The 24,146-nt window shown below is 37.7% G+C and overlaps 2 protein-coding genes across 5 annotated transcripts in view; one reads left to right on the plus strand and one right to left on the minus strand.

Moving 5' to 3' along the window:
- Window positions 1-164: 164 nt before the first annotated feature.
- Window positions 165-7,299, minus strand: EBNA1BP2 (EBNA1 binding protein 2). Of its 4 annotated transcripts, none has more exons than XM_083358661.1 (10): window positions 7,227-7,299; window positions 6,320-6,434; window positions 5,056-5,139; window positions 4,068-4,234; window positions 3,465-3,588; window positions 2,540-2,629; window positions 2,277-2,352; window positions 1,394-1,487; window positions 491-653; window positions 165-381 (listed from the first exon to the last, which is right to left on the minus strand). In XM_083358661.1, the coding sequence occupies exons 2-10, from the start codon at window positions 6,392-6,394 to the stop codon at window positions 331-333; spliced, it is 924 nt and encodes a 307-aa protein (XP_083214787.1). In that variant the 5' UTR covers window positions 6,395-6,434; window positions 7,227-7,299; the 3' UTR covers window positions 165-330. The 4 variants fall into 4 exon arrangements, with proteins under 4 accessions (XP_083214787.1, XP_083214790.1, XP_083214788.1 ...); XM_083358664.1 differs by having other exon boundaries at window positions 7,258-7,278; XM_083358662.1 differs by having other exon boundaries at window positions 7,196-7,252.
- A 387-nt stretch (window positions 7,300-7,686) lies between these two features.
- The window catches only part of CFAP57 (cilia and flagella associated protein 57), a gene marked incomplete at its 5' end in the record, with an annotated part of 31,343 nt that continues 14,883 nt past the window's right edge, over window positions 7,687-24,146 (plus strand). Inside the window, 13 exons of the mRNA XM_083358308.1 lie at window positions 7,687-7,843; window positions 9,814-10,130; window positions 11,419-11,705; window positions 12,773-12,980; window positions 13,593-13,745; window positions 15,175-15,314; window positions 17,042-17,207; window positions 18,540-18,653; window positions 19,582-19,794; window positions 20,281-20,454; window positions 22,304-22,465; window positions 23,600-23,755; window positions 23,889-23,982. Coding sequence (XP_083214434.1) covers window positions 7,687-7,843; window positions 9,814-10,130; window positions 11,419-11,705; window positions 12,773-12,980; window positions 13,593-13,745; window positions 15,175-15,314; window positions 17,042-17,207; window positions 18,540-18,653; window positions 19,582-19,794; window positions 20,281-20,454; window positions 22,304-22,465; window positions 23,600-23,755; window positions 23,889-23,982 — 2,341 coding nt within the window. The remainder of the gene's footprint in view (window positions 7,844-9,813; window positions 10,131-11,418; window positions 11,706-12,772; window positions 12,981-13,592; window positions 13,746-15,174; window positions 15,315-17,041; window positions 17,208-18,539; window positions 18,654-19,581; window positions 19,795-20,280; window positions 20,455-22,303; window positions 22,466-23,599; window positions 23,756-23,888; window positions 23,983-24,146) is intronic.

Genomic DNA, 24,146 nt, shown 5'->3' on the forward strand with positions numbered 1-24,146 from the left:
AAACATTGCTTTTGCACGCTAGACAAAGAACTAAAGGACTCTGGTATCTTCCCCAAATATTCCAGCATGTGTCTCTAAACCTAAAGAAGGATGAAACCATCAATACTTTTAATCCAGTTAAGAATTATCAAATTAGTCTGAAAGAAAGGCAACAAAAAGCATCTGTTTGACATTTGTGTGTGAATTATATTGTGCTCAGGATCAAGTAGAAACATCTGCCATTCCACAGCACATCCATAACCAGGGAGGTTCAAGTCCAATATGTGTTCATGGCTATATGCCAATATTGTGTATGGAGCTGGGTTCAAAATGTCATTTCATTTCCAATCCCTATCGGGAACGGCTCTTAATTTTCTGCCTCATCTTTTTGCCAGGCCTCTTCTGAAAAGAGAGGGGGGAAAAATATAGAATTCATTAGTCTTATCAGCACAGTCACACATGATCCTACAGTGATCCAACTGTAGCACGTAATAAACCAGCTGGAACTTACTTTGGCACCCCTTTTTCCCGCTTTGCCAGTTCCCTTGTTGTGGACTTTGCTAGCACGGAAGCTGGACACATCATTATAGCTTTCCTTGGTGTTCCATTTGGACCCTTTCTTCCTGCCACCAAAGCCGAATTTTTGATTCTTGTAGCGTCTTTTTGCATTTGGTCTGAAAGAAAAGATAACATGTCAGTCATGACTAGGTACTTGTTCCTACAAATTCAAAAAATTTACAGATACTTTGGCCCATATATGTTCTGGTTCTTGTTGTTTTTTCAAAATAGCCAGATATTACACTTTATGCCAGGCTCTATTTCAGTAAGCATTCCTCTTAATCTAGCAAAAAGACTACTCAATCTGTATTCAAGATCATTTTGTAAATGCTAGATGTCAGCACCTGATTTAAACTTTCTCCATATGTACAAGTAGCAACAGAATTAAGTTCTGCTTTATAAGACAGTTCTTGCATTTTGGGAATGCAAGTCTCAAATGTTCATATTTATGATATAATCCCTTTCAGCTGACTTTACAAATGCTCCCTCCTTTGTTTCATTCAGTTATTCAGGCTTCTGAAAACACAGTCCTTTAAAAGACACTTTTTAAAAATCTTGAAAAGCGAGTAGTGACAATCAGTCTGACAATCACTGACAATCCCCCAAATAAAGAAATTGCACCACAGAAAGTATAACATCTCTTAGTGGATCAACCTTTGATCTTAGTTGTGTGTGCATGCTTTAGATCAAGAAGAGACTGGACAGCCACTTGTTTGTCCAGGTATAGACTCTCCTGTTAGTGCAGGGAGTTGGACTAGATGACCTCCAAAATCCCTTCCAACTCTTCTTCTTCTAATTCTCTTCTCTTCTTATACAAAGGACTCAAATTCAGAACAAAGATGCACTTTAGTCTTACCCCTTCTTTATTGGCTGCCTCTCTGTTCCTTCTTTCTTCTTCTGAGGCTCTGATGATTTGTCACCTTCCAGAAATTCCAGCTTGTCCAAGAGACCTTACATGAAAGAAAGAATAAGTGAGAGGCACTCTTAACCCTTGGACCCCAAAGTTCTATAATATTTTATGTATGCTGAACCAAATTTAAAGAAAGTCATTCTACAGTTAACATAAAGAAATGTTTACTTTTACAAAATTCAAAAATACACCAAATCACCGAATGACGACATCAGGCTTGTTGAATCTATGACCTTACTGGATCCCCAAATCTATAAACCAGAAAATGTGTATAACAGTACTTTGAGGTGAGCTTCTCTGAATCCGATACTTTGTTTTCAATTAGTAAACTGATTATTCACAAAATAGCCACTCTTCTGTCCTCAAATTTTCTTTATTTCAGCTGTCTATGTGAAAAGGTCAGTTGAGGGATGCAACTATTAAGCAATCCTTACAGAGCCACTGAAATCTGTCAGCGGATACAATGCACATTCTACATTCTCTTTTGTAGTGAATCAACGGAATGGAGAAAAGGAAAAAAGAGAAAGTCTGCAGAAAAGCAGAAGTCAAAAAAAAAACTATGAATAGAAGCAAAAGACCGTAGCTGACAATGGGAGATCCCTTATCAGCAAACATCGTTCCTGGCTGTTCAGTTGTAGATATAAAACTATTACAAAAAGGCACATGTTACCAACATATTGTTGGTCCTGTTTCAGCCATAGCAGACTATTTACTGGCATAACAAGCCTTTATTAGGCAGCTGATACTGAAATTCATGTTTTCTTGTTATCACAGCTTCTTATTCCTTTTCTAAAATTGAGGAGAAAGAGGTGCGGAGGAAGTGACTCACCCTTCTGATATTTTTTGACCGCATTCAACATTGTGGATTTCTCTTTCTGTCTCTTCTGCAACACGTCAATTTGAACCTATCAACAAGAAATCAAAAATGAGCCTTGAACTTTTCCAACATTTTCCAGTTTTATAGCTACATATGGTTCTCATACAACCTGTGAGGAATCCTGTCAGTTGACTGAAAATCTTCCAAGCAAAAAAGTTTATTCAATTGGTGAATTGAAGTGGTTTTTGTCAACCAATTGCAAGTGTACTCCTTACCTGCTTGCCGTATTTTCTTAGGGCACGGAGTTGTTTGGCCCTTTCAGACTTTTCCATTGCTTCTTTTTTGCTCTTCAGCTTTTCACGAATCTAATGCAAAAAATTGGTATTTTTTATTACAGAAACATTATTAAATATTATGCATTATGACTTAAAATTAATAATCTAATATATTGTGATAACTGAATATATATTTTTATAGATCTCCGTTTCCTATTTTTTTCAGTACATATTCACTTGTTTTATTTTAGGCATTCAATGGCATAAATAACCCTAACTATAAAATTCTACAACATTTCCATATGAAGCTGTTCTGCGTATATAGACAATGGAAAGATAAGTAGAAGATTAAAAATTATGGAATCAATAAAAGACCAAAAGATACAAGATTAATTTTAATATTGATACTAAGGAGGATTCAGCATTAAATGTTAACCATATACTATATACTTCCATAGAAGTAATATAATCTAGTAACTTATTCTATATGTTCTAAAAAGGAAATTAGAGAAATAGAAATATGTATCTAATAGTAAATTCCTATTAATGTTCTATGCTAAAATAAGCATCAATCTCAAAATAACTAAACAACCAATAGAGGCCTAGGTCCTATTGATCCCATATCTTTTATCAAGAATGAGTGAAGGAAGAGCACTGCAGGACAGCAAGGTATTAGGCCTTCTATATCATAGGACTTTTAGCTGAACAACTTATGCTACGGTATACAACTTTGACTATCAGTTTATGAAGATTAGGAGGCTTAATGTTCCTCTTGTCAATCATGTAAACATACCACATTAATTCCCATTTCTACATTCCTGTGCAACCTTTGAAACCAGCGTCATCAAAATTCTCTCCAACAGAGCAACACGCATTAATAATGACAGCTAGCAGAGGTGTGAAATTGAAGACCTATAAATCTTACTTTTTGCATCTGCTGATCAGATTTTGCCATCTCTGCAAAATAATCATCAGGCCGCCTTGTAGGGATTTTAAGCTGATGTAACCGAGGTAATGCTTCCAGAAAAGAGGCTTGCGCTTGATGATAACTGGGGAAATCAGAATCAATATTACTATCTCTAATAAATGGCTAAATATTCCAAAAATTGCAGGATTCGTGACCTGCTATTAAGCATACACTTCACTAAAATCAAAAATACCTAGTCTAGTTGCCCTTTCAAGCTGAAATCATTACTGCTATGGAGCACTCAATAGTAAGCTTTTTAATATGTACTATCAAACAATTGCAGCTATACAAATAGTGTTAATATGCTAGTAAGTTGTTACATTTGTGCAGTGGGAAGTAAAAGAACTGATATTAATATCATAGCAACATATAGCTTACACATAGTGCGGTGGACCAGTTAACACACAACACTAAGCTATATTGCCTTTTGTTTCTTATGTGATATGAAGGCACTTCATGTGAACTCACATTGTGTCATTTATTGTGCATGAGAATGAAAAAAAGGCTGCATATAAGACTCACAACACAAGATAAACTTCTGCTTCGTATACTAAGACTTACAAGCTCATTTCTCTTTTAAAGTCATCTTCAGGATCAATAGCATTCTTTTCAACTGTGTTCTTAGAAGCCGCACTGGTGACATTTGTTTCAAGGGGAGAGGTAACATCAAGCCTTTCGACCCAGGACAGATTTCTTTGGAATTCAGACAAACACCGTTTCAATCCATCCTAGGGAGATGATATTAATTCTATATTGCCTTAATGCTTAGACATTTCTCCTTATCAGTTAATATGTTATCCAAACTACCATTCAGAATGGTTGCAGCTGATACTCATTTTAAAGCAAGCAACAAGATTTTGCATTAAAAGAATAATTTCTCGCAAAAAGCCAGATTCCAGCTACATCAGACAAAACACCCAACATTTAAACATGCTATCCAAATGAATGTCAGGTATTCTGGGTTTAAGATCTTCCTAATGAAGATCCACATAGACAGCTTAATGCTTTGTTACACAGACTGCATAACCTAAGCTGCTCCATAAGTCGCTCTTCATATTATTGAATGTTCATAATATATCAGTCCAAAAATACTAACTTTATAAATGGAGTGCTTTACTTGCCAACATTTCTAACATTTTTTTTCAGAAACCAAGGAACTGATCAACGACACCTAATTTAAAAGGTTGGACCCAGCTAGCTGTCAGATATATAGACCAAACCTTTGAATACAAAAATGGGCCACCACCGCGCTGCAAGGCACAAAAACAACCGCCACGGAAACGGGGCGCTACGCCACGCAAGAATGGGGCAGGCTAGTATCACATGGGCACTAGGCTCACCCCATTTGCGGCACATGTGTGCTCACAGGCCCATGCACACACGTGCACGCGCACATGTGTAAAATGCTTCCCCCTCCCTTTCCCTCCAGTCAAGAAAGGTTGGTAGCCTCTGTATTAAAAGGCTGTTGAAAAATGCAAGGTAAATGTTGAGTTGTTCAAAAAAAAAAAACAACCCAAAAAATTCAAACAACTGATATCACAGTACTTACCACATTATTAAAGGCTTTTGGTCGTCCCTCCAACACAATATTTAAGCCTGGTTTCAATGAACCTTTAGCTAATGCTTCCTGAAGCTACATTGAAAAAAGTAATATTCATGTTAACACATTACAAAATCAATACATACAAATATAAAATAACTGATCTCACTGATGAGAAGCGAGCATGTGACATCAAAGCACATAAATGAGCACACACGGGAAAAGAATCATCTGTTCAGTGATTTCTAAGCTGCAGCATTTATCCTAATGCCACATGAGCACTTCTGGTTCAGTTTAGATGCTACTACGTATCGCACTGTGCAATTCTTAGTGTCATTAGACACAATTGACACAATTCTTAGTGTCAATTCTTAATACTGTCATTAATCCAGTTAGTATGTCAACCTAAAGTCACTATACTTTCAGGCACAGCCTGTTAGCCTATTTGGGATAACAGACTGTTTTAATTATTACTAAGATAATACAGCCTCATCAAGAGACAACAATTGGTCAACCTTGTCTGGCCTCAGACCCTAAAAAGGGTAAGATCGCAGGGAGACAATCAAGGAATTCTATGATTGCAGGTACATTCCTAAAGAAAGACAATGGCAAACTACTTCTACACCCCTCCATGGTTGAGTTTATCTAGTCATCAAGTGTTAAATTCCAATCAAGGATATCCTTATCTTAATACAATATAGCAAGTCACAATGATACAAAAATGGAAACATATGCATAGTTACATCACAGCACAATTACCACCCTTACACACAATACTTGCATACCAATGTCTAAGTGTCAATTATCTCCCTTACAGATATCTCTACCTTTATAATATAAACACTAACTATTTGAATATTTGAAATACCTTGTATAATTAAGTAGTATTATTTTACGATTTAAGTAAGTGCATATCTTTGATTACAGGGCAGCTACAAGTAATCTAAAGGAGCTATACATCTTAAGATCATTGAAATTTTATATAACTATCCTAGACTAATCAAAACAGAATAACAGAGTTGAAATGGACTCTGGAGGTTTTCTAGTCCAACCCCCTGCTCAGGCAGGAAATCCTATACCATTTCAGGCAAACTGTTGTCCAATATCTTCTTAAAAACCTCCAAAGCACTGCTCCAAAACAGCAGTACTCCATATCAGTCTATGCATTTATCAATTCACGTAAGATCATTTCAAATTCAGCTTAAATGTTAGTTTCATAGTATAGTTTATACACTACTAGAATATTGGGGTATTTCTCAGATGCCAAACATACCTCTTGATCTGCTACAACAGATTCTTCAGAATCAGAGGATAATGATAATTCTTGCTCCACAGCTATGGGTGACATCTTAGACTGCTTTTTGAGATGTTTGGATTTTGCCTCCAAGCTATATCAAAATCAAGAGAATAATCAGACAACATACTGCAAATTCAAGACCATGGAACAAATTCAGAATTGGGCTGCTAAATTTACCCTTCCCTCAGCAAGGCACATACAATGTTAATCCTCTATTAAATTAGGAGCTATTATGCATCAATGTTTAAAACTAATTTATACATGAAAAACAACATGAATGTCAATTTAATCTGGAAACTCTTTTTGTAATACAATTTGGGACATGGCCGGTTACCACATTTGACACCTGGACTCTTTTTAAAATAAGGATTCTACACTCTTTAACTATAATTATGCTTTTTCAAACAGATCTCTCGGCTAATCTAAAACCCGATTTAATAGTTAAAAATAAGTTTTGAAAATTACTAAAGTGTTTAACTATCATGACTTTGCTTTATATTTCTTTTAACACCCCACCCCCCCTTGGAATAATTACTTCATCTTAAATGCAAAGATATTCTATATAACACCGGTATTTTGTAATTTCCCTCTTTTTTGATTTTAAAATAAACAGAATACAAAACTTGATCAGCTACAGCCTATTGAATGTGCAATTACCCCCCCTCCAATTATTAATTTTGCATCAAATCGAATCTCAAATTCCTTCTACCTTCCATTCGCCGGAAAACGCTCCACAAACTATCTGCTTAAGAAATTCGGCGCGGTCCCCATTTTAGATTAGCCATGATCAATAGTTTTATGTCCGTGAGCTTTAGATATTTCTTTTAAAATTTCCAAATGGGTGCTACTCACTTTTATCAACCTGTCCCCCCGCTTCAATTACCCTTAACCCGAAAGCCCCTCCGGCCATCCACCTTCTGATTCACCACGAGGAATCGTAAAACGGGACTTCCGGTTGCCGTGGCTGGTTCATCCATTTCCGGTTCCGCTTCGCCAAATTGTTAGCCTTGTCCCAGGGACGCTGTCTCCATGGCAACCCCTTCCCTTTTCCCTCGTACTCAGCGCGGCGGCGCATCTTCGGACTCTTGAGCGGGCAGGGCTGAGGCCACGACTGGGGTTCTGAGGGAAAATTCTGGGCAGTTGGTAGCAATTTTTGAAAACGGATCGGAGAGGCCAGCGAACAGAAGGAGCTAGACGGCCGAGAGGAGCCCCATCTCAGGGAGGCTGTCTGTGAAGGGAAAGAGACCCGGCCGGGAAACGCGGGAGCCACTCAATTCCAACCAATACATCCTCTCCCGTTTGTGCCTCCTCTTTCTAACAACAGCTTCCTGATTTCAATCGCCATGTCCGTGATTGTGGCTCAGGCTCTCCACATCTTTGGGTTCCAGTCCCGAGTAGCAAATAACATTTGTTTTTTTGATGAACAGATAATAGTGTACTCCGCGGGAAATAGCTGTGTGAAATACCACATAGAGCAGAAATGGCAGAAGTTCATCCCAGGTAAATTAGCGTTTCCCCCCTTTCTCTCTTATCTAATTTCTGATCCCTTGCTTACAAGAAGGGGAAAGTGAGATCCTCTCTGCACCCTTAAAACTGTTTCTCTTGACTACAATACCCCTACAAAGAGATGTAATGGTTCTTATAGATCAGGGGTCGGCAACCTCGGCTCTTTTATGACTCGTGGACTTCAACTCCCAGAATTCCTGAGCCAGCTATGCTGGCTCAGGAATTCTGGGAGTTGAAGTCCACGAGTCATAAAAGAGCCGAGGTTGCCGACCCCTGTTATAGATTGTTGATTGGTCTCTCTTCACTGGCAGGATGCTACTGCTACTGCTAAGCTGGTAAGCCGCCCTGAGTCTTCGGAGAAGGGCGGGATATAAATGGAATTAAAAAAAAAACAACAGGTAGTCCTCGATTTACAACAGTTCATTTAGTGATCGTTCAGAGTTACTATGGCACTGAAAAATGTGACCTATGACCACTTTTCACAGTTGCGACCTTTGACACATCCCTATGATCATGTTATCAAAATTCAGATGCTTGGCTACTGGTTCGTGTTTATGACCGTTGCAGTGTCCTGGGGTCATGTGATGCATCTTTTGCAAATTTCTGACAAAGTCAACGGGGAAGCCAGATTCACTTTGCAACCGGGTTACTAACTTTATCAATTGCAGTGATTCATTTAATAACTGTGGCAAGAAAGGTCATAAAATGGGGCAAAACGCACTTAACAAATGTCTTACTTAGCAACAGAAATTTTGGGCTCAGTTGTCATAAATTGAGGATTATCTGTATTTACAAGCTCATAAACTAGCGAATTTGAAAACTTTGAAACTATGTACGGCATTAAGTCCAAAGTTAGTTGGTGTGAGAGGAAGTGACTGACCTAAAGTCACCCAGGGAGCTTCCATGGATGAGAATAGATTACAACCTGGGACTCCAACATCCTGATTCAACACATTAATCATTCTGGCTCTCATAAGTAGCAGCACATTGAGATAAGAACATTTTGGGGGGAAGAAAGCTATTTTACATTATTCATTCTTTCCAAATGTGAGATACAAAGTTTGTTTTCACTACTCTGTTCTTTTATCATTGGGGCTGATAAACAAAATACAATAGTCTCTTTGTCTTTTACAATATACTTTCCAGGTTAAATAAAATATAAGCACTATGAACTTCCAGTTTACTTTTTACCGTACTTGTTTACTAGGCTTTGGCTTTTCTTCAATGTCCTCAGGATTGGATGCTTTTGCTTCTGTTTACTGTCACATATGAATAATTGTTTATTGAAAATAGTTACATTATTGAACCTTATATTTAAATTAATATAGTTCAATACTGTAAAACTAGCCACAGCTGTTAGATCTGTACAGAATTATGATTATAGGAGTTTAAAACCTATGTGAATTATTGTGAATATGCCAAGAAGGACAGGGGAAATAGTTTGAGGCTAAGCTGATTGAATTCACTGGAATAATGTGAATTGCAAGGCATTAGAGTTAAATCTAAATCAGGGGTGTCAAACTGCCGGCCCGCGGGCTGGATGCATCATAGCGAAACCGCACCTACCCCATTGCCGGCAATGGCAAAAAAGTCGCGATATGTCGCGACACGTCACGTGACATTGCGAGTTTGACACCCCTGATCTAAATGAAGCAGTGACTTTCATTATCACAATTAAATATGAGCCAGTGATGAGCAAGTAAATCAAGAATTCTGTCAACAATTTCCTCTCTATGTCTATTACAATGCAGAGCTGGCATTTAAGCATTTTATGGATTTCTTATAGATTACTTAATTGCATTATTCCTTAGGGACATATTAAAGTGTTCATTAGATTAGAAAATCAGGTGATTTATGTGGATAACCATAATATTGTAATTTGGTGCCATTTTGTCCCTAATCAAAATTTAACATTACTATATTAAGCTTACAGGAATCTTGTATTTTGTGTGTGTACTATGTAGGCTCAGAAAAAAGTCAAGGGATGCTTGCATTAGCAATAAGTCCCAATCGACGCTATCTGGCCATTTCAGAGACACTTCAAGATAAACCAGCTATCACAGTTTACGAGCTGTCATCCGTTCCATGCAAGAAGCGGAAGATTCTGAATACCTTTGATTTTGCTGTGCAGGAATTTATCAGCCTGGCTTTTTCTCCCGATTCCAAATATTTAGTGGCACAGGCAGGACCTCCTGAATCACACCTTGCCTATTGGATGTGGGAGAAACAAAGAACAATGGCAATTATTAGAGTTGATATTCAGAATAATCCTCTTTATCAAGTAAGTTGAAGATAAGTAATATCTTGGGAACAATTAACTGTCAGTAATTATGTGCAAAACGTTAATGATGTAGAACTGTATTAGGTTATTTGTAGAATGACCACTACAATTTTGCTTTTAACTTGGGAACAATAATGTCTAAATATTTGAAAGACCTCCTTTTGATTTTGATTTGATTGGATTGGATTTATATACCGCCCTTCTTCCGAAGGACTTGGGGCACTGTACAGGGCAGTTAAAACACAATATACAAGGTTAAAAATAAATTAAATTAAATTAGCCCCAACAAGTAAATCACATTCTAAAAATTTAAAATCCTAAACCCTAAACCTTCAGTCCAGGCCGGCAAGCTCTAATAACCAAGTTTTCAGGTCGCGGCGAAAGGAGCGAAGGTCAGGAGCCATCCGGAGCTCAACAGGGAGCTGGTTCCAGAGGGCAGGCGCGCCCACAGAGAACGCTCTCCCGCTGGGGGCCGCCAGTCGGCATTCCCTGGCCGACGGCACCCTGAGGAGGCCCTCTCTGTGGGAGCGCACAGGACGATGAGAAGTTGACGCCGGCAGAAGGTGCTCCCGTAAATAATCCGGACCCATGCCATTTAGGGCTTTATAGGTCATCACCAGCACCTTGAATCTCACCCAGAGGGCAACTGGAAGCCAATGCAGCTCGCAGAGCAGAGGTGTTATATGGGAGTATCGGGAGACCCCCATCACAACTCGCACGGCCGCATTCTGCACCAGTTGGAGCCTCCGAGTGGTCCTCAAGGGCAGCTCCATGTAGAGAACACTTTTCAAGTGTGTGTGTGTGTGTGTGTGTTTGTGTGCTTTTTCTTTGCTACATTTTTAATTTTCTTTTTCTCCTTACTCCTTTTTCTTTTCTGCACTTCTACTTTTTTACTTTTCTACCTTTATATTTTTATTGTTATAAATAAATACGTTTGATAATAAATGTTAATGACATTACTATTAAAAAAAGGAACCATTACCAAGGCAAAAGGGGCTGAAACATTTTTAGGTCCAGAACAATGAGTTAACATACTTTCCTAACTCAGTGATGTTTGAGATGAAGAAAGGGGCACCGAACAATTACATGTGCAAGATTCTGTTAACAGAGTCAATCCCAGTAAAAATAAGTTTAGTCTTCCTATGGATTTCTTGTTCTGGTCTGGCTAGTAAGGTTAACATATGCATATATACACACAATATATAATAGAATTTTGTTGCCCTTGATTTTAATCAATTAAATCAATTAGTTGAATTGCACATACAATAAGAAGTGTGTTTCTTTTCAGGTGAGCTTCAATCCTCAGGATAATACTCAAGTCTGTGTCATAGGAAATGGTATTTTCAAGCTATACAAATATACAGAAGGAACTTTAAAGCAGACCAATTTCTTACGGGGAGAGCCCCAAAATTACTTGTCCCATGCCTGGCTGTCTGAAGAAAAAGTGATTGTGGGTACTGATATAGGCAAACTCTATTTATTTGATTCTGGTGATTTACGGTGGGAGACAAGTATTGAGCGGAAAGAGCCAACCACTGACATGTTGCATGAAGAACCAGTTCGAGAATCAGAAAGGTGAGACGCCTGCACTGTTTCATCAAAGATCAAAAATCAGCATGATTCAACAATTGGACTATGTCTCCAGTTTCTGATAAAGCTACATTATGATTATTATTGTACAATGACCTTGATCAAGTTATTTTCTATGAGTATTTTAAAGATATCATTAAATGTTTGCTTCCAGGAAACATTCTTACTTTGGAAGAGAAGCACCTACTTTAAATATACCAAATTCCAGTCTTGGGTTTTTAAAATGTATTTATTCAGAAAAATAAAGGGACGCGGTGGCTTAGTGGATTAGGACGCTGAGCCTGTCGATCAGAAGGTCGGCAGTTTGGCAGGTCGAAACCCGAGTGCCGCGTAACAGAGTGAGCGCCTGTTACTCATCCCAGCTTCTGCTAACCTAGCAGTTCAAAAGCACGTAAAAATGCAAGTAGAAAAATAGGGACCACTACAGTGGGAAGGTAACAGCATTCCGTGCGCCTTTGGCATCTAGTCATGCCGGCCACATGACCACAGAGACGTTTTCGGACAAGCGCTGGCTCTTCGGCTTTGAAACGGAGATGAGCACCGGCCCGTGCGGGGGAACCTTTACCTTTACATATTACTTATATATATATATATATATATATATATATATATATATATATATATGGATCTTTGGTCATTCGGGTTTTTCCCCGCATAGAGTTGAAGGTGTAGGAGCAACGTTTCGACGGAATCCCATCCGTCATCCTCAGGCTGGTGGCTTCGGGTTCCTTCTTCTGGGAGAAGTATATATATATATATATATATATATATATATATATATATATATATATATATATATATATATATATATATATATATATTTGCTAACAAATACTTAAATATTTAACAAACACTTTATATATATATGTGTGTGTGTGTGTGTGTGTATGTGTGTGTATATATATATGTGTGTGTGTGTGTGTTAAGTGTTTGTTAAGTATTTAAGTATTTGTTAGCAATCCAAAAAATTTACACACACACACACACACACTGCACAACAAATATTTGAAATTCTTAACAATTGCTGGTCTTTGTCTCGTTTACTTTTCAAGCCTCATTGAATTTCCTGTTACTAATTCCCCTGAGTACTCTACTGAGGTAGTTTCTGAAACTGAAGGGCAGCAACGAGCATCTCTGCCCCGAGTCTCTGCTATTGCTGCATATTCCAAGGGATTTGCTTGCTCTGCTGGTCCGGGTATTGTTTTACTGTTTGAGAAGTCAGATGAGAAGGATGGTTACCGAGAAAGTCGAGAGATTCGGGTACGTAAATGTTACAACGGGTATAATCCTTCATTTTGCTACTGTGAAGCACTATTTCCCAGGCCAGAATGTAGCAACTAGGAAAACTGATGCTTGGAAAAAGAGACTGAAAGGGATGATGCCAAGCCAAACAAAAGATATACTATAGTGTTCGATCGTGACAAAGTTGTTATGTAATCCTCTCACCTACTTCTGGTCCAACATATATGATTTGTCATAGGACCAAACTCAAGAGATAACTTCTCTGCTTACTTGTAGCACAAACGAAGCATCCCATACAGACCAATCTTCAAGGTTAAATATGGTGGTGCAGTGGTTAGAATGCAGTACTGCAGGCAAACTCTGCCTACAGTCTAGAATTCAGTCTGGATTTAACTCAGTGTTGACTCAGCCTTCCATCCTTCTGAGGTTGGTAAAATGAGGACCCAGATTGTTGGGGGCAATATGCTGACATAGCAAACTGCCTAAAGAATGCTGAAAAGCATTGGGGGGCGGGCAGTACATAAGTGTAAGTGCTATTGCTATTTACTATGTGTTTTTAGTTACTATTTTGCTGCAGAATTGCTGTATGCATAAGGGAACAAAGTCTAACATGGTTGCTTTATTTTATAGATTCCACAAGATCCATGCAGCAGTGATCCACACCAATCAGATAAACAAGAAGTTGTGTGTATTGCCTTCAGTCCTGCAGAAGAGACACTTCTCGTTAGCACAAATAAAAATCAGGTGTATTATCTTTCCATGTCATCAGCTGAATTAACTAAAGTAAGTTATCTCAGAGTCTCTCTCTCTGAGGGAGTCAAGAGGTTTAGAAATATAAGTATAAATAAATAATAAGTTCACTCCAAACAATAAAAAGAGGTACTACACAGGCAACATTTAAAAATGAATTTCTGCAATGCAGAAAACACTTTTAATAGGCGTGCATCACATCCTCATAGTTGAGTTATAATATTATTCAGCACACTTTCAGTCAGCAGAAAATTTGCTATCCCCACTAAAGGTCCCTATCCTGTTACAGGTATTGTACCAACAAATATAATTACAATGTTCTGGGCACATTAAAGTAGCCTCCACAGATTTCCCTCCCACCCCACTAGTATTACTAGTTTGCAGGAAAATATCCACCAATCACTCCTTAATATGGAATGAGTAGGGCAAGAGGCAAATTTTGAAAAATGGCTAGACACTGCTTTTAAAAAAGATCAGAAATTCAGGTAATTGGCAGTAAAAGAATAAAAATAGCTCTTTACAATCCAGAAATTGGGGCATATTGTTTTGATCATACACCTGCATTTTATTTCTGAATTCAGCTTAACTTGCTAGTTCTTGTCTTTAAAGTCCTAAACATTTTGAGCTGGAGTTATCCACTCTTAATAGACTCCAGTTTAAGAGTGACAGCTTTCCAATAAAAGAACAGATTGGCAGGTATCCATGACTTTTCCAATTGGAGGGTTATTGCGAAATATATTTTCTGCTTGAAACTGTATTAGGATTCCTTTTAAAACTGGATATTTTTTCTTTTCATTTTGAGTAATTTCATCTGCTTAAAACATGCAGCTATTTTAGAAGTGGTTGTTTCTAGCTAAACTACTTGAGGGTAAATTGTGTAGATATATGTACAATATAAATATGTAAAGTCTCCTTCGAGTCAACCTGGTGATTTTATGAACATGCCCTTGCAGTTTTCTTGGCAAAAGGGTAGAAATGGTTTGGCATTCGGATTATTATTTTTTTTTGAAGGATGTTTACTTCCTTCGTAGCACAAATCCTGGTATTTCCCAGAGGTGCCCCATCAAGATTTGATTCTGTATAGTTTTAGCTATCTGCTGAAGCACATTGCAATAATTTCCTTATGTTCTCCTTTTTGTTGATAATGAAAAGCTTAAGGTCATTGCACATTTTGTTCTGGTAGATCTGGTGTATAATTAATCCTTTTATTCTCCCATTGGGGAGAATAAGCTGACTTTGTAATAATGCCGCTTGGGGGGGGGGGGGAAAGCCCTAATAAGCAGGCATATACATAGAATGAAGGCAATATTGTGCTTAAATTGTAAGCCGCCCTGAGTCTTCGGAGAAGGGCGGGATATAAATGGGATTAAAATAAAAAATAAAAAAATTGAGAATATTTGGTAGATTTAGTGTTAGATTATCATACAAGTATTTGTTCGATAACACATATGATCTGTCATAGGGAGAGATGGCTCATTTTGAATACCTGAACTTCCCAATACACTCTTCTGCTGTTACTGGCTTGGATACCTGCATTCGCAAACCACTTGTTGCTACATGTTCGCTGGACAAATCTGTCCGTATCTGGAATTATGAAACAAAGTAAGGAGGCATGGTTTCTTGCTTACTACATGTGTCATTTGACCATCTAAGTGAGCAATATAATAGAACAAATGAAAGTTGCATGTACCTGCTAGGATTGGAGAGCCATTTTTTAGAATAGAATTCTGAAGTGTGACTGGACACACAAGGAATTTGTCTCCGATGCGTAAGCTCTCAGTGTACAGTAAAACAACAAAGTGATAGGTCATAGGTAATAAATCATAGTTACAATCATTAATCATAAGATACAAACAACAAGGGATAAATCATAAGATACCAATAGGAGAAGGTAGTAGGAAAGATTAGAAGATGAAAAAAGATGACAAATGAGAAGATGAGAAAAATGAGAAAGGTTGGTCTGGGATAGTACAGATAGTCCTCAGCTCATGACCACAATTGAGTCCAAAATTTAGGTTGCTGCACGAGATATTTGTTAAGTGAGTTTGCATTTTATGACCTTTCTTCCCACAGTTGCTAAGTGAATCACTGCAGTTGTTAAGTTAGTAACATGGTTGTTAAGTGAATCAGACTTGCCCATTGACTTCGCTTGTAAGAAGGTTGCAAAAGGCGATCACATGATCTTGAGACACTACAACTGTCATAAATATAAGTCACTTGCCAAGCATCTGAATTTTGATGACGTGACCATAGGGATGCTGCAATGATCGTGTGAAAAATGGTCATAAGTCACTTTTGTAATGCTGTTGTAACTTTGGACAGTCACTAAACAAACTGTTGTAAGTCAAGAACTACCTGTATAGGGTCTCCTGCTTGAGCAGGGGGTTGGACTAGAAGACCTCCAAGGTCTCTTCCAGCCCTATGATTGTGTAGTTCTGAAATCAAGATCCCATTACAATAATGTGGTTGTGGTAGAAATGGAGCATTGGCCCTATGTTTAATTTTATGATGGTAGCTTAGGAAAGAATTATTATCTGTATAATGGTTTTAAATCTGGGCAAAAATCCATATAGTATTTTGAGCTGTCCAAATTAGAAAAAACAATACAAATAACTTTTGGTATTTGTCAGATAAAACAAATAGAATGTTATAAAAATATTCAAAGCTATTGTGTAAAATATTGGGTTAGCTTGGTTTCTAATTTTTTGCTCATGGAAAGAATTTGTTCAAAGAGCTGACCATTCCCACTTAATGTTTCATAATACCTATGTTATATTCCATATTATTCTGAAAACGTTCTTAAGTCTTCTGACACAGCACAAGATAACAAAGGAGCCAGTGAAAATCTCACCCCCGGGGGGGGTGTATAAGGCAACGGTGCCTCCTGTCAAGCCTACCAATGCATGGTAATTTAACAATTAGATGGAATCTGTTGTTAAATTACTGTATATCACTTTTGTCAGACATAGTAATGGCAGTTCTAAATGTGCCAGTTAATTAAAATATAAATGGAAAATCAAATATAAATGGAAAAAAAAACTGAGCTAGTTTCAGGGACAGAACTTTAACCTTTCTCTAAACAATCAGTTTTACGACTGCATGACACCCTCAGATATACTGAATTGCTTCTTTCATGGTGATGTTATTTTTGCTACCTTCTTTACATGCGCTGGATTGGCTAGTTTAGTCTTTGACCCTGTGGCCCTTCTTTTTGGTTTTCCCAGTATTTCATCATAAAATATGGCCAAGAATAGCACCAGCTGTAGGGTTTTTGTTTTTTTGTTTTTAACTCTGTTGTACATTAATTGCCATGGCTGATCCTGCTACAGCACACTTGACCTATATAAAGAGTACCAAGAAGAGGCCTATGCGCTTTCTTTTCATCCTGGTGGTCTGTATGTTTTGGTTGGTTTTGCTGACAAACTTCGACTGATGAATTTACTTATTGATGACATCCGAACTTTTAAGGACTTCACTGTACGAGGATGCCGAGAGGTAAGGGTTTAGGGAAAGGTACTGTTATAGAAACGTGTGTGGAAAATATGCAAAAGCAGGATCATGGAGAAAAGTTTGTAAGCCGACTGAAATGAGGCCAACTTGTTAAACCGCAATGTGTACTGTATAGTTTGGATTTGCAAACTACTTGTCTGCATTCTAAAATACAAAACATTCAGGGAAAATAGTTCAAGTATCCCTGATGTCCAATTTTCTGTTGTTATTATGATTTTAGTTCTAGTGTGCTAGAAGATAGACTACTTACTAATTAGTCATTATGGAGCAGGTGCTGGCTCATGTGACAACTTGGACAGACAATATTTTGTTTCTTTGTATCCCTTTTTTAAAAATATACAAATAACGTAAAGTGCCAAACATATCCAACATTCCTTCCTTCTCCTGTTTTCCCCATAACAACAACCCTGTAAAGTGGGTTGGTTTGAGAGAAAGTGACTGGCCCAAAGTCATTCAGCTGGCTTTCATGACTTAAACGCATGGTCTCCCACTTTCTAGCCTAGTGCCTTAACTACTAGACCAAACTGCCTCTCATCATACTTGAATGATTATAGGAAAATATTTTGGCGCCAAAAGAATAAGTTAGTCCTGGAATTCAGATACTCAGAGCACACAAGTTATTGGTTTATTGCATACACTATGCTTAAGCATGCCTTTCTTTATACATTGATAAGAGACCATAGTAACTGGATTCACCCATCATGCAGTTATATAACAGTAGTTTTACAAGCCACGATACTTCGTGCAATATTTCATTGCAACCCAATGCGAGCAATTTACAGTATGGCTCAATGTGAAATGTAAACCCAGTCAATATCTTCTGACAAGAAGGAAGGCTTTAGATAATTTTTTTTTCTTTGAAAAAGTGCTCAAAATCATAGCCAAATCCTTAGTGAGAGAGTAAGCTTTGATTTGATTAGGGTTTGCCATGGTATAGCTAATTAAGGATAATGTATATTAAGCTTGGAAAGCCTTGCAGCTGTGGGTAACCCTTCTACTAATTTGAATAGGGTCCTGAACTCAAAAGTTCTGTTTTGAAAGGGCTTGTGGGATGCTAAATTATACTGAATATTTAATGTGTCGAAAAGTTAATTTATAGATCATTTCTTTGACAGGTTTTATAAGAACTCTGAATACATTTTTTTAATGTTCCTAGACACAATTTAGCTTTTTGAACAAAATTTCTTGTTGTGGAACACTGAAAGAATAGCTCAATCTGGCAATCCAAGGGGTACAGGATTACTGGATGTTGCTTTCTGCATACCATATATTATGTGTATATTACTGATTCTCATAGTCTCCTGCTTCTTTCTTCAGTGTGCCTTCAGTACAGGTGGTCATCTGTTTGCAGCAGTTAATGGAAATGTGATTCACATTTACTCTGCCATAAGTTTCGACAATGTCATAAATTTGAAAGGACACAATGGCAAGGTCAGTGATTAGATCTACAAGGTAGGTAAAATGTAAGTTAAATGCACACAGACAAAGTGGAACCTGTCTCCAAGTGGGAAGTGAAGAGTATGAACTTCCATAAACCTTTTTGCCTTTATAATCAGGGAGGAGGGGAAAGAGACTTTTCCAGCTGTTCAATAGCAGCTAATGTATTTCCTTTAAACTATTTGGGCTGGGTCCTCCTTCCCCTGGAATGTGTAAGTTTCTTTCCAAGTTCCTCCTGGGCTTGATCCTTCAGTGCCTCTTCTGTTTCAGACAAGAACCCTGCAGGAGGAGGAATACAGTTTATCCTGTATACAGGATAAACTTAGATATGAACATTGCGAAAAACATTATCAGACCAAACCAAATAACATAAATGGAAATGCACGTATCTGTCAAATTAAACATGGATCACGTAAATTTCACTGAGAACAGTGCTTTGTCGTCATAAATAATTATTTATACGACAATTGTGAAGCCTAGAGCTCCCTAACACTAGATCTGGATTACAGCGGAAGTGCCCTCTGCAAGGCACAAGGCACCTTCCAAAATGTTCAGTGTAACCTCTCTGAGCCCTCCAAAATGTGATTTCATATTGTAATGTTCGGTGTAACAGAAGGGAATGACCGAAAAGTAATATTAGCTGCTTAATTGTAAATACATTTAAATGGAAATCAAATTAAGCAAGGCTTTTGTTTGGGCTCCCATAGCACTTTTTATAGCGCAACCTTGGCTTTTCACATAAAAGGCAGATCATCTTTATCCTGACCTGCTGTGTTCCCATCAGACTTTCTCCTAAGCTAGATGATTCTAGCCTAAAAACAGAATGAACAGTGACATAAATAAATGGGAATGATATAAAGCAGAAGCCTGAATGTTATGCATCCCCATCCTCTTGCTTTTCCCTTTCCCCATGCCATCCCAGGTGCGGTCAGTTGTGTGGAGCATGGATGATTATAAACTGGTATCCTGTGGCACAGATGGAGCAGTATATGAATGGAATCTCCAGAATGGCAAAAGAGAATCAGAATGCGTGCTCAAGTCTTGCAGCTATAGTGGAGTAGCAATAACACCTGATGCAAAAGTGATCTTCGCTGTTGGTTCTGATCATTCTATCAAGGAGATTTGTGATTCTTCGGTGAGCCATTACATGCATACATACATACACACACACACACACACACAAACACACACACACACACACACACACACACACACACACACACTGCATGCATAGATTGTATGTAGAGAATAGTGAAATTGTATCTTGTTGAAGTTAGGGTCATCCCTGAAATAACCTCATATACATAACTTGGTGTAGTTGAGACTATTCAGTGGTGCTGGTTTGCATAACTGGCAATCCAGTTATTTAAATCAATTTCTGGTACCATAGATTCTTCTTCCTAAAAATCTATACTGGAGGTAGCGCAGTCTTTTCACACAGATGGGGGTGAGAGGGGTGGGAACGAAAGCAAGTATGAGGCTTTCACTGTGGTGGATATGGTTGGGGTAAAGCGAATCCTGTTCTGAATAAATCTTTGTGAATTACTGCATATAGTAACATCTACAAATTACAATTAACAAAAGCCGTTAAGTCTTAGAAGGAATGTTATGTATGTTTCAGATACTGAGAGAAGTGCCCTCTTTTGACGTTACCTACACTTGCATTGCGATAGCTCATAATGGGCGGATGGTATTCACTGGAACCTCTGCTGGGACCATCCGGTCCATGAAATATCCATTACCTGTACACAAGGAATTCAATGAGTATCAGGCTCACGCAGGTTCGGTCACCAAGGTAAAGTCTCTGCATTACCTTGACTGCCTGAGCTTTTCTGGGATTTTTCTTTTTTTTTCTTTTTCAGTAACAGAAGGTGGTTGGGCCTCTACGTAAATTGGTTTGCTTTCCCAAGAAGTCCAAGAGCTTGTTTTGTATTGGGTTTTCTTCTGCATTGGGGGTTTTAAGGGAGGTTCAGAAAGTTCTTCAATTTTCTTAGAAGGACCCACAACTAAGAAAATCAGCTGGGGTGCTCTAGGAGTGGAGCTGGGTTACATCTATGTATCATATCAACATATTTTAACAGTATTACACCACAGAGGTCTGTAGTAATGAAGAGGGGAGTGTGAATATGAATCTACAATTGGCATTATTACTACTCTCCATACTGATCTCATTTATATGGAGAATGCAAGAAAGAAACCGGTATTTTAGCAGACTGCATTAATAGGTTTCAGCATCTGTATATGCCAGACATGTCAAACCCAAGGCCCAGTCCAGCCCGCAAAGTGGTTTCATGCGGCCCGTGAAGCCATCCTGGAAACAGTGAGGGAACGGCCCCCACTGCCTTGGCCCTGGCCCAGAGACCCTCCTTCTGCCAGAGACCCTCAGATTTGTCCCACTCCTGCCCAGGCCCCCATAGGCACCCTTGATGTGAATGATGTAGAGCTGGCCACGCCCACCCAGTAGGCCATACACACTCTAGCCACGCCCACCCAGTAGGCCACGCCCACCCAGACCATACCCACCCGGCCCCCTGAGGGCAACCACAATGCTGATGCAGCCCTCAATGAAATTGAGTTTGACACCCCTGGTATATGCAGTATAAATATCATGAACCTGTTTGTTTGTCTTGTTTGCAAAATTGATGCATTGGTTTGATTTGATCTGATTTATATTCCACTTTTTTGTTTGTCATGAGAAGCGATAGAAATTAGAGTGACAAACGGCCAAGAATGGGCGAGGTGAAGCTGGCTAGAGTGAGGAAAAAATCCTAATTAATATGAAATGCATTTTAAGAAAAGGAAGAACTTTGTGCTGTGCATATTGAGCAATGAGAGGAAATGTTGGTGTAATGAATATTGCTTGATAGTAAAGGAAGAGCCTAAGTGCAGATGGTTTTTATTTTTAGAAAGTACAATAAAACTTTGATAAATAATAGGAAAAAGCTAGTTTTATTCTGTGAGAATAAATATTTGTTCTGTGCTTTCTTCATTATCACACTATTGCCATTGCATTTATACAGCAGTTCATGTCCACATTATGCAACTAGACTAACAGTATTTTTCTTGGGGATTTGGAAATGATGATAGCATTAGAACACTGTGTGAATCCAGATGTCAGTGATCACAATGATAATAATGTGGTGTTATTATATCTGAGAAAGTCAAGGTTAAACATGAATAATACAGTCTTACTTTTTAAGGCCACATTGAATGTGATAGAATATACCTTTTAAAATCGAATGTACACATGGCACCGCAGACTTCCAGACTGAGTCAGCAGCAGTTATTTCTGGTGAATATAAATTTTTAAAAACAGACTTAGCTGACAGTAAGTTGCTTAAGCTTTCTTTACATCTAGAGCTCATGAATTTCATTATATAAAAGATGCACAAGATTCTAGAAGTGCAAGAAGACATTCAGTGATTATTCTTGTTTTATGTTCTTACTTGCAATGGAAAAGCCGTTCAGAAGTAAGAAAATAAGTAGGTAGAAAACCACCATTCCTATCATTTTTCATAGCAGCCCTTATGAATCCAACAGGGACATCTTTATTATCACTATTGTCTGCTTTTCCTTTTAATCACTCACTCTTTAACAGTGCTTTCTCTCACAGTTAAGGATGCTTCTTTTTTTAACTTCTACAGATATCCATAACATCTGATGATCAGTTTTTGTTAACATCTGCAGAAGATGGTTGTATAATTATCTGGAAAGTATATGACAAAGAAGGACGGGGATTGAAAAGGGAGAGAGAAGTACCATATTCTGATGAAGTGTTGATTACTAGAACAGACATGGAAGAGAAGGTCAGTATAACTGCAAGGGACTGATTTGAGAATCATTATTATATGTATTTCCCAGTGGAAATGTTTAGATGATCATAAATCTGAGAATCAACAAATGTTAGTCAATAAGCAGCACTCTGAACCATAGCAGAAAAATAGTAGAAGTTAAAATGGAGTCTATCGTGTAAGATTTAGGCATTGATGACTTAAAGCATAGCTCCTCAGCCATACTGACGCATGATTTTAGGAAATGATTTTAGGTATTAGAGAAAACACAGGTTTATTTTTGCCTATATTTGTGCAACATATGCTATCTTGATTCATAGTTTTTCAGGAATCCATAAAAAACTGTATGTATATATGTAACTAGATCATATTCATATTAACCTGGAAGCATATATAGCAAATTTCAATAGGACCTCTAAAGATTGCACTATTAATCCATATATTAACAGCAAGTTGCAATACTCCTTAGGAACAAGATAGTAATGTGATAATGATGAGCCGTCAAGTTGGTGTCAGCTCTTAATGACCACATAGGTTTTCTACAGGAGGATCTGTTCCCAATCTGATCTTTCATATCTACAAACAGCACAGCCAACACCATTATAATCGAGTCCATCCACATTGCTGCTTGTCATTTTTTTTCTTCTCTTTCTTTCCATCTTTCCCAGTACTGTATTATAGACTTCTCCAAAAGTTAGTTCTTTGCATGTGTCCACACTAGGATAATCTGAGCCTGATCATCTGTGCCTCAAGGGAGAATTCTGGGTTGATTGCTTTGATGGTATTTTCAAGTGTTTTCTCCGATCCCAGAATTCAAAAGTGTCAAGCCTGTTTGTAGCCTACTTTTCAAAGTCTAATTTCCATTAAGTGTCACAGGAAAAATCACTGCCTACATTTTAAGCTTTGTAAACAAATGTCTTTTTCAAAGCCTTCAAGGATACTCTGCCGTGCTAGTTTGTGACATATTTCTGGATTGCTAGTCCCTTTAACATTCAGGATAATAATATAGGATCACACTATTAATATAGGAAACCAGTTATATTTATGATAGATAATATGCACAATCATTTTTTTAATGTCCATGTATATATTTAAATATTTACACATTGATTTTTTTTACTAACAGTTTTACAATTTCTTATCCTACAGACTCAGGTCATGCTAGAACTAAAAACACGGGTAGAAGAACTAAAGATGGAAAATGAATATCAGCTTCGACTCAAGGACATGAATTATAATGAAAAAATAAAAGAATTAACTGAGAAATTCATCCAGGAAATGGAATCACTGAAAACTAAAAACCAGGTGTGGCTCAAATATCAATTGCATCTCTCTCTCTGTATTGTTGCATTACTCTGTTTCCAATCATGCAATCAGTTAAATAAATTAAAAGTTGTCAATAAATTTCAGATGCAAATGTTATCTACCTATATTTCAGGTTCTGCAAGCAGAAAAAGAAAAACAGGAAATACAACACCAAGAGCAACTATCAGAATTAATAGAGAAACAATCAAGAGAAGTGCAAGATTTAGGTCAGGAGAATCTGATATAACTGAGTGAAAGTTTCAGTCTTTATAACAAAAGATAACCATTTTATGTTTAGGTAACACAAGCACATCTTTTGGGTTTAAACTCTGTCCTGTCAAACAAGTAATTGGAGTTGATTTCATTTTTCATTTATTTTTATAACTTTCTT

The sequence above is a fragment of the Vipera ursinii genome, assembly GCF_947247035.1.
Source record: "Vipera ursinii genome assembly, chromosome: 3".
NCBI classification, from domain to species: domain Eukaryota; kingdom Metazoa; phylum Chordata; class Lepidosauria; order Squamata; family Viperidae; genus Vipera; species Vipera ursinii.

What these genes read in the sequence shown, in the direction of transcription:
- EBNA1BP2 (XM_083358661.1), bottom strand. Translation starts at nt 6,394, where the DNA reads ATGTCACCCATAGCTGTGGAGCAAGAATTATCATTATCCTCTGATTCT. An exon ending in CAAAAGCCTTTAATAATGTG is followed by an intron (nt 4,235 to 5,055) that starts GTAAGTACTGTG and finishes TCATCTCCCTAG; the next exon opens with GATGGATTGAAACGGTGTTT. An exon ending in TTTAAAAGAGAAATGAGCTT is followed by an intron (nt 3,589 to 4,067) that starts GTAAGTCTTAGT and finishes TGATTTCCCCAG; the next exon opens with TTATCATCAAGCGCAAGCCT.